This window comes from Chrysemys picta, chromosome 7, assembly GCF_011386835.1.
Source record: "Chrysemys picta bellii isolate R12L10 chromosome 7, ASM1138683v2, whole genome shotgun sequence".
Taxonomy (NCBI): domain Eukaryota; kingdom Metazoa; phylum Chordata; order Testudines; family Emydidae; genus Chrysemys; species Chrysemys picta.
Window position 1 is genome coordinate 122,684,424 of NC_088797.1, and position 14,228 is coordinate 122,698,651.

The window sequence follows — 14,228 nt, forward strand, 5'->3', positions numbered from 1 at the left end:
TAAAGTAGCTGGCACTAGCCATTTTTGGAGACAGGATATTGGAAGAAATGGACCACAGGGCTGATACCATATTGTCATCCCGTGTTCCTTTTAGGAATTCCATATGATTTGTACCATGGAGACTTATTTAAATGTATTTCCCCTAGCAATCACACTTGTTTCTTGTGGCCATTCTGCTTTCTTTGATAAAACAGCTTTAAAACAAGAAACCTATAGTACTTCTGAAAACAGCGTGGAGTACATGAGACTTTGTGAAAAAAAGTTCTAAATGGGATTTAAAACACACAATATTTATCCCAGAGACCTGGCATAATGCATTTAAGAAGAAGATCATAAAACTACATATTCATGCAACAAAAACCTTTAAGTACTTTTTCAGTACTTGAGAGCTTGAACTGTTAGCGACTAACTCACATACCAAATTCCTTTTATTCTTAGGTTCTTATGTTACTTTTATAAATTGAAGCTGTTATTCATCTGAGAGGATAAAAATGCACCAGAAACCAGCAAACATCTTTGTTTTTGGCCCTTACATAAACTGCAAACAACTTTGGTGTATTATCCAACCAGTGTTGTTGAGTTGTTGTGGGTTGGTGGCTGGTTTTTGGTTTGTTTTGGGTGGAGGGAGGGAGAGAGGTTTTTTTGTTTTGTTTTGTTTTTTTGCAGGCTTCCCAGATGAAACTATTTCTGCCAAGATTCTGCCCTGGGCCAAATTGGTTATAAAACCCTGGATCACATTTGCAAAATGGGAAATGTAGCAAAGACATAATCTTAACTGAAACTGACAACTTGATGTTCATTTCCAAGCGGTCTCTCCATAGCAGCCCCTGGATGGTTTCTCAGACACAAAAAGTGAAGTTGTTTCCTTTTCAGAGAAGCTTCGAATTCTCCTGGATTCTTTCTCCCTCAAGTGCTGATTCATCATTACAGAAGTCACATGCCCCGTCAGTCTAGACCCTACGTAAACAGGGGGCAGCTCCTCAGCTGGTATAAACTGGCATAGCTGCATTGATGGAGCAATGCCAATTTACACCTTCTGGAGGATCTGCCCTACGGCTTCTACCCCATCCCAAGCTTTCCTAGAAAGAGTCTCTCTCTTCCTATGTTTGGCTATATGGCAGATGATTAATGCGGGCACGCCTCCCACCAATAAACGCAGATGTCCACCGATTCCCAGCCTGCTCACATCCGACTCAGTAATATCACTGTTTTAATCCTATCACACTTTACCACAAACAACCCTTACAAGTCGGGGGAGGGAGGGAGCAGGAGGAGGAAAATGTCAAGTCTGTGAAAAAATGCGTATGGCCAAAAGGAAAATAGAAAATAAATCTCCCTCCAAGATTACTCTAAATATGCCAGGCACCATCATAAACATCTGACCACAATAATGCAAGAGTATTGGCTATGCTGTCTATACTGTATATCATATAAACTAGAGACGGGGAGGCAAAGTTTGCTCTGTGATGACTACGGCAGAGCAAGAGAATTAACAGTGAGGATACATTGGTTTGATTCCTCGCCCCCATGAAGCAGGATTAAGTATACCTAGACCAGGAGTGGCCAACCTGTGGCTCCGGAGCCACGTGCGGCTCTTCAGAGGTTAATATGCAGCTCCTTGCACAGGCACTGACTCCGGGGCTGGAGCTGCAGACACCAACTTTCCAATGTGCTGGGGGTGCTCACTGCTCAACCCCCGGGTCTGCCCCAGGCCCTGCCCCCACTCCACCCCTTCCCCCAATGCCTCCGCCCCTTCCCCCGAATGTGCTGTGCCCTCCCCCCTACCCTCCCCAGAGCCTCCTGCACATGCAAAACAGCTGATCACAGGGGGGGGAAGGGGGAGGAGCTGGGGGCTGGACGGGGGGAGCTGACGTATTACGGTGGCTCTTCAGCAATGTACATTGGTAAATTCTGGCTCCTTCTCAGGCTGGCCACCCCTGACCTAGACCATCCCTCTCAGTGCATGCCAGGTGCTGTTAAGGAAACATCACAATAAATGCAGGTAGAGTTAAAAATATCTCCCCAAACCCAGAGCTACCTTTACAGAAACTAAGGACAACTCAGGCTAAACATTTCACATTAGGGTTCTGGTGGCTTGAACCCAGCACTTCAGATTTATGATAGCACCTGTCCTGTGATGGAAACACAGCCATACTATGCATAAATGCAGGGATGGAATTATTTCTTTTATCATGTAGCATGAGGACAAAGTTATTTTAACTCAGAAATTTCTAATGCAGGGTTATTTAATAGTCAATTGACATTTATAAAACTATGTTTTCTTAACGCTAGAATTGGCTGTAAAAACTCAAGTGATGTTTTCCCAGCACTATATAATGACACCATCTGGTAGTTAGCGATTAGTGGGTTTGCAAGAGACACACAATTTTTAAATGATCATTTTATTGCTGGCTAACGGATCAGGGATGCCAAGTAAAGCTCACCTTTGCTATGTCCAATAGGCCCTCATTGGACGATAAAACTGACACAGTCCAGGGCTGTCCTCATTGGAGCTGGGGCATTTCCACTCCCCATTGGCCACTACAGAGAGAACTGAGAAGTGATCCACAGACATTTGCTTATTTCTAGATCTGAACCCAGATCATAAATTTTAGAAGCATTCGCCCAGCTCAAGTTATCTTCCTTATTCATACAACTCAGTCAGCATCTTCCTGATGGACCCGGGTTAGAAGCTCAGAAATACAGCCAAAAGGGCCCTTGCCACTGTTTCTGCCTCACCACAAGCAAAACAAGGACTGAAAATCTCACAATAAAGCCAGTTCTCATGAGACCATCGGACAAGCATCCACACTCTTGGGCATTTGTCTCAAACAACCATGAACTCCCAATCTCGGGTACCTTAGCACAGCCGTTGGCCAACCACAATTCACCACTTCTCACCCCCAAAGGCCATGTTAACACCACAGTGAGCTGGCCTGTGTATTTGGGCACTGCTGCCCTCTGCTGGATGGGCTCAGAACTGCTCATCTGTGTGTCACAGACCCTACACTGCCCAGAGATTCTCCTTTAGCTCAAGTGGCAGGGGCCAGTTTCACCCCTGCTGTGGAGTTAAAAATGAGAGGGAGAATGAGCAAAACAGCTGGTGCCTTTAGCACCATTTGTTATAAATTCAATATCGTTTCCCCTACTGCTTGTTAAAAACAAAGCAAAATCTAAGATAAGCGAGATCTGAAACGTTGCTCTGCAAAGAGAGACGCGTGTCCTATTTTCCTCTTCGCCCTATCCCTCCCCCACTTCCCTGCTGGCGTTTTCCATTCAGCTCCTTTGTAATTAGCGTACACTTCAGTGTCCTTTACAGACTGGGCGCGTTCCAGGTATTGACCTTCTCAGTGCTTCAAATCTCCCTGTATCCATCGGAAACGCTGCGCATGCTAAATCCAATGCTAAATCCCCCCCTCTTCCGGCTGTTCCTGGTTCCAATTTGACAGTTTCGCCCAAATTATTTGATGGCATCTCTTAAGACCGCAGAACAGAGGGAGGGTGGCAAATGACTAAATATGACAGGTGAAAGGGGGGGGAGGGGATCCCCATCAACTGCCTCCTATTCCTTGCTGCTCCCCAAGGTGGAGAGTGGTAGAAACAAATGGGTCCACAGGGGAAGCGAATGCTGGGGCAGTGCCGAGAAAGTTTGCTACTTCTGACATAGACTGTGCCTTCCGCACAGAGCATTTATTGCTGTGTGTGTGCTCTGAAAATATAAACAGGCCCTCCAGAGACAGGTGGATGGGAAAACAATATGTAGCTGTTCAGCTGACCAGCCAGTAAATGCAGGATACCTTAAGGAATTCCCTCTTTTAGGGATTTACTTGCCAACAGGATGAAGGAATTTATAATCCACTGAAACTTCTCTTAACCCTTTACTGACTGGTTTGTTTTTAGTCTCTCTGATGTCCCAGTATGGCCCCATTATTGTAGTGTTTGAGCACCACACAGCCTCTAATGAATTTTTATCTCGCAAAACCCCTGTGAGTCAGGGCAGAGCTGTTGGCCCCATTGTGCAGATGGAAAACGGAGGCCCAGAGAGGCTAAGTGACTTGCCCGAGGTCACACGGGAAGGCTGTGGTCATGCACAGACTTGAAGCCAGGTCTCCCAAGTCCTAGGCTAGTGGACAACCATTGGACAATCTGCCCTCGCCCCCTTTTTGGTACTAAGGCCCCAATTCAACATAGCACTTAAGCAGGCACTTGCTTTTAAGCACAGGTTTAAGTCCCATTGACTTGAAGTGCTTAGCTGATTAGGGATGGGATTACTTAGGACTGTATAAATCACATGTTTTACTGAAGAAACTATTTCCCCGACATTTTACAGTGTACAAAACCTGATGTGGGAATGGTTTTTTTTGTATCCCTCCACCTGGAAAGGCAGGTGCCTTAGTTACCATGAATTCAACTGAACAAGGCTTAGAAGAAGCCATGACAACTTACAAAACTGAACTCAAATAGTCTCTCTTTACCTAAAAGTGCCACAGATTTAAAGGTGATTATCTCGGGCTGCTCCAGGGATACGGCCCCAATGGAATGTGGGGAACTCTGCTTCCCATTGCTACCAGCTTCCATTTTTAGCCCCATTGGGGTCCTGAGACATTAAAGACTTTAAAGCCATAAGGACATATGGAGGTCATATGTGGATACCTTTCCTCATGCTGAGGACCACCTTCCTTCCCGAGTTGTGCTAATCAATTCAATGAGACAACACGTATGATAAATTGCTATTACATAAGTAAGGGTATCAAAATCTAGTCCTTTATAACGCAATAGGCCAGACTCTCTGGATTAGGGTGATTCATTCTACAAAACGACAGGTTATAGTACTGCAAATGTGCGGTGGCTCTGGACAGTTGAAAATGCTGCTACAAGTCAAGTGGTATCTTGACAAAGCTGCTGAAGATTTCACCATTTGATGCAAGAGGCTTATCCGAACCGTTAATAAAAGATTCGGAGGAGCCCAAATTCGCAACTCCTTCTAAGGACTAACGTAGGCATCTCTTTGTTGCTGTTACTTCACGTCTCCTGGAAGCTTCAAGTAACACAATCTGATGACTTAGCTTTTTACGCCACGGTGGAACACAAAGAGCAGCAGCGTATGTTCCTCTGAAATTTACAAGATCCTATATATTCGTGTTCTACCCACTCCACGTAGTAATAAAAAAAACCCCGCAAGCTCCCCAAGTTTCAGTGTGTTCCTTTCATTTTTTTTCTTCCCCACACACAGCTTACAAGCTCAGAACAACAATCACAGCTTGCAGCATAATAAAAAAAGAACTCCAACAGCCAAGAGGAGTTATTATGTTGCAGGGTTTCAATATCCCTGACCCTGGCATTACAATAAGGTGGTTCAAATCTTGCCCACTGTGCGAACAACCTAATTTGTTCTCTTGGAAAGTTTAACATCACTGGGATACTGCTGCCTCTGAGTGGAAAAAAAGCTTTCTTGCCACTCTTTCCTTCCCCCATGCAAAGGCTATGAATTAAAAACTCCAAACTTTTTTTAAAGAAACTCCTAAATCAATCTCAGGATTTTGGCGACCAAACTCATGAATTTTGAGTATCTGGGTTTGGCAGAACAGCAATAATTCTAGATCCTGGGCCCCTCAGAGCCTTCTTCGGTGTGTGATGAACATAAACATGCTATATTGTCTGCACAACACAAGAGGAGCTTGATGGACCACTCACCAGTAAAACCTGTTTGGAGTGATCCGCTCATGCATTAGCTGCCAGCGTCTTCCAAAATCCATAGAACTATACATCTGAAAGACAAAAAGAAATGAACAAGAGTATAAATAGCAGGAAAAGGGGAGTGATTGTTGCCCTAACAGGGATTAAAATCATCTCCGAGCTCCCCGAGGTCACAGTATAGCTAGATGGATAATGCAGGGCTACGTCATTAACTAAGGAGTATTGCAGAAAAGGATCTGGGGTTTACAGTGGATCACAAACTAAATATGAGTCAACAATGTAATACAGTTGCAAACAAAAGAGAACATCATTCTGGGATGTATTAGCAGGAGCGTTGTTAGCAAGATACAAGATGTAATTCTTCCACTCTACGTAGCACTGATAAGGCCTCAACTGCAGTACTGTGTCCAGTTCTGGGCACCACACTTCAGGAAAGTGGACAAATTGGAGAGCAACAAAAATGATTGACGGTTTAGAAAACATGATCTACGAGGAAATATTGAAAAAAATGGTGTTTGTTTAGTCTGGAGAAGAGAAGACTGATGGGAGACATGATAACAGTCTTCAAGTGCACAAAAGATTGTTATAAAAAGGAGGGTGATAAATTGTTCTCCTTAACCGCTGAGGACAGGACAAGAAGTAATGGGCTTAAATTGCAGCAAAGGCGATTTAGGTTAAACATTAGGAAAAACATCCTGACTGTCAGGGTAGTTAAGCCCTGGAACAAATTACCTAGGGAGGTTGCAGTTGTTGAAGGTTTCTAAAAACAGGTTAGTCAGGGATGGTCTAACAAATACTTAGTCCTGCCTCAGTGCAGGGGGGACTAGATAGATGATCTATCAAGGTCCCTTCCAGTCCTATATTTCTATGATTCTATTAATCACACTGCCTGCGACAAGTTAAGACACTATGCCTGCCTCTCAAATTTTACCTTTGAGATTCAAAACCAGTGTTAACTTACTTCCCCCTTTAACCTCCCCAACACCCTCTTCACACATCTCTGTGCTTCCTGATTTCAGCTGTCAGCACACTCACTCATATTGCAATACCAAAAAGCAGGCGGTTCCCATGGGTTTTTCAGCCTACAGAAAGCATCTGAAATCTCACCCCAAAACGCCTATTCTTTAAAGATTTCTAGCTGGATTTTGCCTATTCCTCAGGGTCAGGTTAGGAGGGTGAAAAGCCCATTTATTTTTATATGGAGTATGTAGTGAGGAGGCGTGGCTTCCCGCCGCCCCAGAGGGGGAAGAGCCCATTTGGAGGCCGGAGTGGGCGGAGCTAGGGAGCGCTGAACCCGCCCCTCAGAAGGTCAGGTGGCGACCCGGAAGTATAAAAGCTCGCCCTCACAACTCAGTCAGGCCCCAGCCACCGGAGAGACCAGATGTCTCCAGCCTAGCTCGTGACTAGGAAGACCCTACGGCCCAAGGCAGCCACCAGGACTGGCCGGGCCTGCCCTGCGCCCGCTATCCGACCCCAGTCTGGCTGCAGCACTGCCAGAGCCCATGTCAGTGTGTTGCGGCCAGGATCCCCACTGACTATGCAGCGGGCCTTCTGTCGCTGCTAGGGCCCCGGGCTGGGACGCAGTGGAGTGGGAGGGCCTGCGTCCCCCCTGCCCCCCAACCCGTGGGTGGCAGTCCCCCCCTCTCCCAGGCCTTTTGAGGCTTGGGCCTACTATTGTTGCTCAGCCCTGACTGAGGGCCTGAGCTCCTGACACAGTCTCATTGCCCGCCCTGAGCAGGCATGTTCTTCTACCTACAGCAAGAGCTGCCGAGGGAGACCCACAGCCAGACAAGTTTCCCCAACTCGCCAGTGTGTAGTAAGCCGGTGTGGCGCCCCGCTGCCCCGGAGAGGGCCGAGCCCCGGCAAACTCTTGTACGGAGCAATATACTTTTTTTTATACAGTCTGAAATACTATGGTGACTGATTACATATACATTCCTAAAATTAAACTAGATTAAAAATAGATTAGATAGCTCAACTATGGAGGCATAGGTAGCAACTATTGCTGAAGTCACATTGTGAGCTGCATATAGGTAGGAATTAAATCCTTTCCTTATGTATGAAATGCAATGTGTAATAGCCCCATATTTACAACTCTTAGGGCAGGGCCTACATCTTCAGAAAAACTAGAAGTCAATCTATTCAGTAGTATAGGCAGCTAACAATGGCTCCTTTTTTAAATTTAAACTTGCAGTCTAATGTTTCAGAGAATATCAAGGTTGAAAGGGACCTCAGAAGGTCACCTAGTCCATAGTCCAACCCTGTGCTCAAAGCAGGACCAATCCCTGACAGATTTTTGCCCCAGATCCCTAAAAAGCCCCCTCAAGGATTGAACTCACAACCCTGGGTTTAGCAAGTCAATGCTCAATCAACTGAGCTATCCTTCCCTTGAGTTCCCCCTAGCTAATAAATGGCTGAGTTGTAGTCCAAAGGTTCCATCTAGCTCTAGACTAAATGCCAGATGTAGGCTAGTTTTATAAATATCCTACCCATCCTCACAATCTATTTCCTTTCTATACAAGTCTACAACCACCCACCATCCAATTACTTAAAACTTACAGAACACAGGCAAGCTTTACTCCAGCCTTAAATTACTCAGGTTTGTAGGAAATACATCTGATTTTAAGAATTATCTATTAGCTTTAGTGTAAAGTAGACACATAAGAAATAGCAGACTGTTTTGAACAGGGAGAAAATAATAAATTCTGTTTGACTAGAACACAATTAGTTGAACTTTGATTATAGAGAATGTGTGCATGGATAAGAAGTGTTAGGGAGCTGTTTGTATGACAGGCAGAAGAGGGAGATATTACAGAGATAGAGAGACTATATATTGGTAATTTGAAAATTGTAGATCCTCAATAGAAAAATTATATGGTTGGAGTTAAGGTTTTGTTTGAGCTCTGTTTTTGAGTAATTGGATTTGTGGACCGGAGGCAGGTCCAGCTTCATAGTGGAAGGAATTACATCCTGTGATGCGTAGGACAGAATTGTTGATAGTCATTGTTATGTATGACTGTGAAGATAAGTAATATGCAGGAGCGGCAGAAGGTCCCTAAAAGTGTGTGGGGGGAGGCATTGGGGTGGGAAGAGGCAGGGCGGAGCAAGGGGGGGTTGAGGGAAGGCGTCGAGTGGGGACAGAGCCTGGGGCGGAATGTGAGTCGAGCACCCCCCAGGAACTCAGGAAGTTGGCACCTCTGGAGATTTGGAAAACGCATTGATTTCCTTGGAGTCTCTCTTTTCCTTTTTGTCCACAAGCACTTCTTCTCTTTCACAGGTCCACAACAGCATGGCTATGGACAGCTCAGTGGCAAAAAGCACCTCTCATTTGAACTACTCATCTGCCCTACAGTGACTCATTCAAAGAGCTTCTGTCTGTCTATCAAGTCAAGAGCCACAGACCAGCTGCTGTGTACTTTTTTCTCTCCTTTGAATTAGATCTCAGACTGACTGATGGTAGAAGGATTAAATTGAATTTGTAGCCTTTAGGCAGCTTCAGATAAGAGATAAGAAGGATAGTATTCATTTGGGGCTCTTTGGTTTATTTATTTCTCTCTTTATGTTTAGGGTCCACTATGAATGTTAACCAAGAGTAAATCATTGAGACGAGGGACTGTCTAGTAGTGGAAGAGACACAGTAAGCCACTGAAAGGTCTCTTTGGCCCACTTCGCTTCCTCACAGCTTGTGTGCCATTATTTATTGACACAAATATAAAGGTTAATGTTGAATTACTGAATAAACCGCAATAAAATAAAGGTTTTTGCAAGCCTAAAAAAAAAATCACGCAGGCCTGTGTCTTCTATTCACCTTGTTTTGGGAGATCAGAGGTGCACTTTAGAAGCGATGACCAATTAAGTGGCGACTACAATAGAGAATAATTTGCCCTGAGGTTTTATACAGGGTAAAGAAAGAAAATCAGGTCTGTTTGGTGCAAACTTTTATAATTATATATATATATAAAAATTCTCCCACGTCCCTTTAATAACTAATAACAGTTGGCACTTACACCTCCCCTTTCATCCAAAGAGCTCGGGTCATTTTACAGACAATGATTAAACCTCAAAGCATCGTGGCCCAGATGCCCAACGATATTTAGGCACTTACCTGCCACTGAGCCCCCATCCATCCATCCAACCAACCCCGTTCAAGCCCATGCTGAACTTTAAGTACTTTGTTGAATAGGGATAGACTTGAGCATGTGTCTACCTGGTTCTCTGAACTGGACTTTTGTGAGGTAGGGCAGTGTCATTCTCCCAGTTTTACATACTGGTTTTGATCACCTGACACAGGGGTTCAGAGAGGTTAAATGACTTGACCAAGGTCCCACAGTGACTCAGGATGAGACCCTGAAACAGAAGGCAGGAGTCCTGACTCCCAGTCATGTGATCTAAGGCCCAGATTTTAAAAACAAACCAACTCAGCACCGAGCAGCCACCATTGGGGAACCTAAACGAAGTAGCCGCATTTTCAGAGCAACTCAGCAGATCCTATTGAGAACAACAGGGGCTGAAGGGAAAAATCTGACACATTGGAAAAATCTGACCATTTCCTTTAGGTGCCTAAAATGGGAGCTGAATGTTAAATAAATAAATAAATAAAAATTGTTCCTCAACTCACAGTGTAGTCACACCTAGCAGGACAACACTTCACACGCAGAAATCCCAATAGTGGACACGTCACACCTACCGACCCCGACTGTATGGTGCTGCATTTCATAAACAGCAGAGCAACCCAGCGTAGAATGCGACAAAGACTCCTGTGGCACCTTACAGACTAACATACATATTGGAGCATAAGCTTTCGTGGGTGAATACTCACTTCATCAGTGTAGAATAAATCATAGAATCATAGAATATCAGGGTTGGAAGGGATCTCAGGAGGTCATCTAGTCCAACCCCCTGCTCAAAGCAGGACCAATGCCCAACTAAATCATCCCAGCAATTCTGTGCTAAATGTTCTGTGTCAGACAATGTGTCCCCTCAGCGGGCCACCTCCTCAGCTGGTGTCAATTTACTCATCTGGTACCAGTTCTACTCAAGTAAGTATATTTGGTATACCAACAATTAGACAGGTATTCTGCTCCCTGGGAAGAGGGAGTTTTGGCTGGCATACCCAGAGAAGGGGGAGAGCCAAAAAGGTAGGAAAGACTCAGTAGAAAAGCAGCAAGGGATAAGACCTTGGCTGCTGTGTAGAGGGTCCCTGAGCTGGAACCCAAGTAGAAGGTGGGCCCTGGTTCCCCTACCAGACACTGGGGAAGTGGCACAGACCAGGCAGTGGAGAGCAGACTGCCTGGGACAGTTTGCCCTGAGAGACTATGATACCATGGAAGGGGAGGACCATAGTGGCCTGGTTGAAAGGCCAAGTCACAAAAAAGGAAGCTGAAACTCCTGGAGCAAGTGGGGCCACAGGGCGAGACAGGACAGGTGAAGAGGCCACAAGAGGAGGGTGCAGGGGATAATTCCCAGAGCAGCCAGGAGGTGGCTCCACCTGCGGTGAGTGAACCCCACGACAAGGGGGCTTTATCCTCTGTGTTTTGGAGCACACGGTGCACACTGGCAGTGCTCTGTAAATAACCATGTCAGCCGTTTCAAAGGAAGGAGGGATTGCTGTTTTCCTCCAGCCAAATTCCACGTGAAAAATGTCACCATCACAATTTAACGTTTCAGGGCCCAAGTCGTTTCCTTTTTGTTTTGTTCCCCCCCCCCCCATTAAATCACGCAAAATTACGAGAAGCTGATTTTGTTCATAATGTGCCCACCCGCATCAGAGCGGAAGTCGGATGCTCAGACACTTTTGAAATTCTTCTCCTGGAGAGAGAGTGGGAGAGTGAATGATGAGAAGAAAAAAAAACGTTTACCTGCATACGTGCCTCCTTCCCATATAGACACACATGTTCTTTGTGTGCCGGGAGGAGGAGCAGGGCAGAATAGCAAAATGGAGGCTGCAAATGTAACTGAAGATGGAGGAAAGAAAAGAAAAGCAGCCATGGCTTGGCTGCACTTTACCTTGTTCATCACAGTAAGAGGTGCATTGGAAATGCATGGATAGGAGTGGAGTTTTCAGCATCGTACTAAACACACAGGATGTGGGAAGAAAGATCGCTATGGTATATGTAGGCATTCTTGCCCAAACACAAGGGTAGAATCAGGGCCAGAAACCCCAAGCACGCAGGAAGAATACATTTCCAAATAAAATCAGATGTTCTTTCTTAGTAGGAAACCAGGTGATGAAGTGGCCAGCGCAAACATCTGGAGAGAATCCATTCAAAAGAGTTCTGAGCAGCTGCCAACCCTGGAGCACAATCAGATCTGGCAAAGCCTGATATCAGATAAAGCATGCAAGAACAGCAGGACTACGTGCACTTAAAGTAATAATTTATGTATTATACACATAATTAGGCTTCCCACTAGATGTAAATACAATCAGCTGATTGCAGAAAGCGGAGTTCATATCAGTCCAGTGGGCTCTTCTAGAAGGAGTCTGCTTTACAAATAACATCAGAGCAAGGGAGAGAGTAACGGAGGCTGGGGATAAAGATAGAAGAGGGACGACCTCTTTGCTGATAATGAAAAGACTGGAACAATTTTTTTTTGCTACTATTTTTGAACCTTATGCTGCTGTGGTGTTCCGACTGCAAGTGATGGTGCAGCGGGTCCCATTAAGATGCGGGTTTGAGATCTCTAGCTTTGCTCGTGAGAGCATTAGGGGCTGCCACTTTTCTGACTCTGTCCACCTTCGTCAAAGTAATTATGCCATAATGCGATGCCATTGGTATCATGATACTGAGACGGTGTAAAACAAATTTTGGACCATGTTTTAATAACTGAGGCCTAGAAGGCCTACTTTAATTGATAGCCTAACTGGTAACAAAATGGGTAAAGGTTCATGGATTGTCACAATGGTTTATTATATAAAACTGTTTAAGAGAGGATATGAGGCGAGACAGAAAGACTGAATTAATTTGAATAGAAAGGTCATGAGCAGTAAATAAGAGAAGTAAAGAATCAGAAACCAAGTGAACCGAAATTGGTATGTCAGAAATTAGGGCTAATTGGCAGACAAAATAACAGGAGGATGGATCCCATCACCTTTTTGGGCCCCTTAAAAAAGAGACTTTGAAAAGAAAAAAAAAAAAGTTTACCAGCACTGCGAGTGCAACAGAAGGATTGTTGCCGTGACACCAGAGTTTGATGCTCCAGTAGAGATGTAACCCACACACCGCCTGAGTGTGGTGTTCTGTCCCCTCAAGTGGCACCGAGACCACTGAGAGGGAGAGAGAGATATTAATGAGTTTGCTCTAACGCCTTAGCTAAGGGCCATATGGCTTTTAGCTCCTGCAGCAGAGGCTCATGCATTTAGCTCCAAAAGTCCCAGGTTTGATCCCGCTCACGGACCACCAGGGTCTGTCGCTGTTACAGAGACACTTGACCATCATCACTGCACCAGCAAGGACCCCAACATAACACCGGCTCAGTCTTCCCCTGCTATTCTCCTTCTCTCTCTCTCTCTCTCTCAGCTCTTCACCTAATCCTGAAATCAACTGTACTGCACATGGTGAGATGAGATGGCCCATCCAGCTCTGGCTAGCCTCAGAAGAATCAGTGAAGGAGAAGGAACCTGACCAGACCAACCAGATGTTGTCTCTGGACCAGCGAGGTGAGCCAGGGTCCAGAGCAGCACTTAGCGTAGCTGACTAGTCAGCACAAAGCATCCATCTGTGACTGACCAGTCACCCTGTGTCCGTGTCCTGAGAACATCAACAAAAGCCATATTTCCCCCATCTTTATTACCTCTCTTCTGTGCCTGTCTGTTTTGTCTAAAGCAGGAAAGTGACTATCATTCCCGATTCAGAATTGAACACCAGAACTAACCCTTTCTTCCCCACCGAGAAGGACTGTTTCATTGAATGTTAACCAATATTCACTGCATCCAAAAAGGGACTTTGATAACGCTTGTTTTGCGCAATCAATTTCAGTTTCAATGCTCTTTGCCTCATTTTGATTCTTTTCCTTTAATGTGTTTCAATCCATACATTTCTAACCTTTGGCATGAATTTTATAGTGTGTTTACCATGGTACTAAGCAGGCTGAGGACTCCGTATACCAGATCCCAGACCTTGTTTAACACTGTTTAATGCTGGACAGTGACTGGGTTATGTTAACACCTTTAGCACATATATTCCATCTAAATTAATACAACTATACTTAATTTTCCTACAAATTAGGAGGTGAGACAGAGCAATGGAAAACAAGAGCCATAAGTATGGAGTCATCTTAGATAGGGCGTACCAAGGGAGAATCTTTTGAGATTGATGCCTGGAGATGCACTTCTACAGTTCCCTTTCAACCAAATAGCATGAGATGAAGAGAGTGTCCCCAAGCAAAGGACAACAGAGGCCAAAGTTCAGCATTTAGCAGTACTTTGCACTTCTATTCCCTGTTCTATCCAAGAACTCTTAGTCCCCTACAAGGAACAGTACTACTATCCCCGTTTATAGATCATAATGATATGATTTCCCAAGTCTACATAA

General features: G+C 44.9%; 1 protein-coding gene across 3 annotated transcripts in view; it reads right to left on the reverse strand.

Moving 5' to 3' along the window:
* Window positions 1-14,228, reverse strand: part of SORCS3 (sortilin related VPS10 domain containing receptor 3) — a 530,373-nt gene that overhangs the window by 148,228 nt on the left and 367,917 nt on the right. For all 3 annotated transcript variants that reach the window (XM_065552531.1, XM_005303514.5, XM_065552530.1), the window contains exon 5: window positions 5,695-5,768. In XM_065552531.1, coding sequence (XP_065408603.1) covers window positions 5,695-5,768 — 74 coding nt within the window. The remainder of the gene's footprint in view (window positions 1-5,694; window positions 5,769-14,228) is intronic.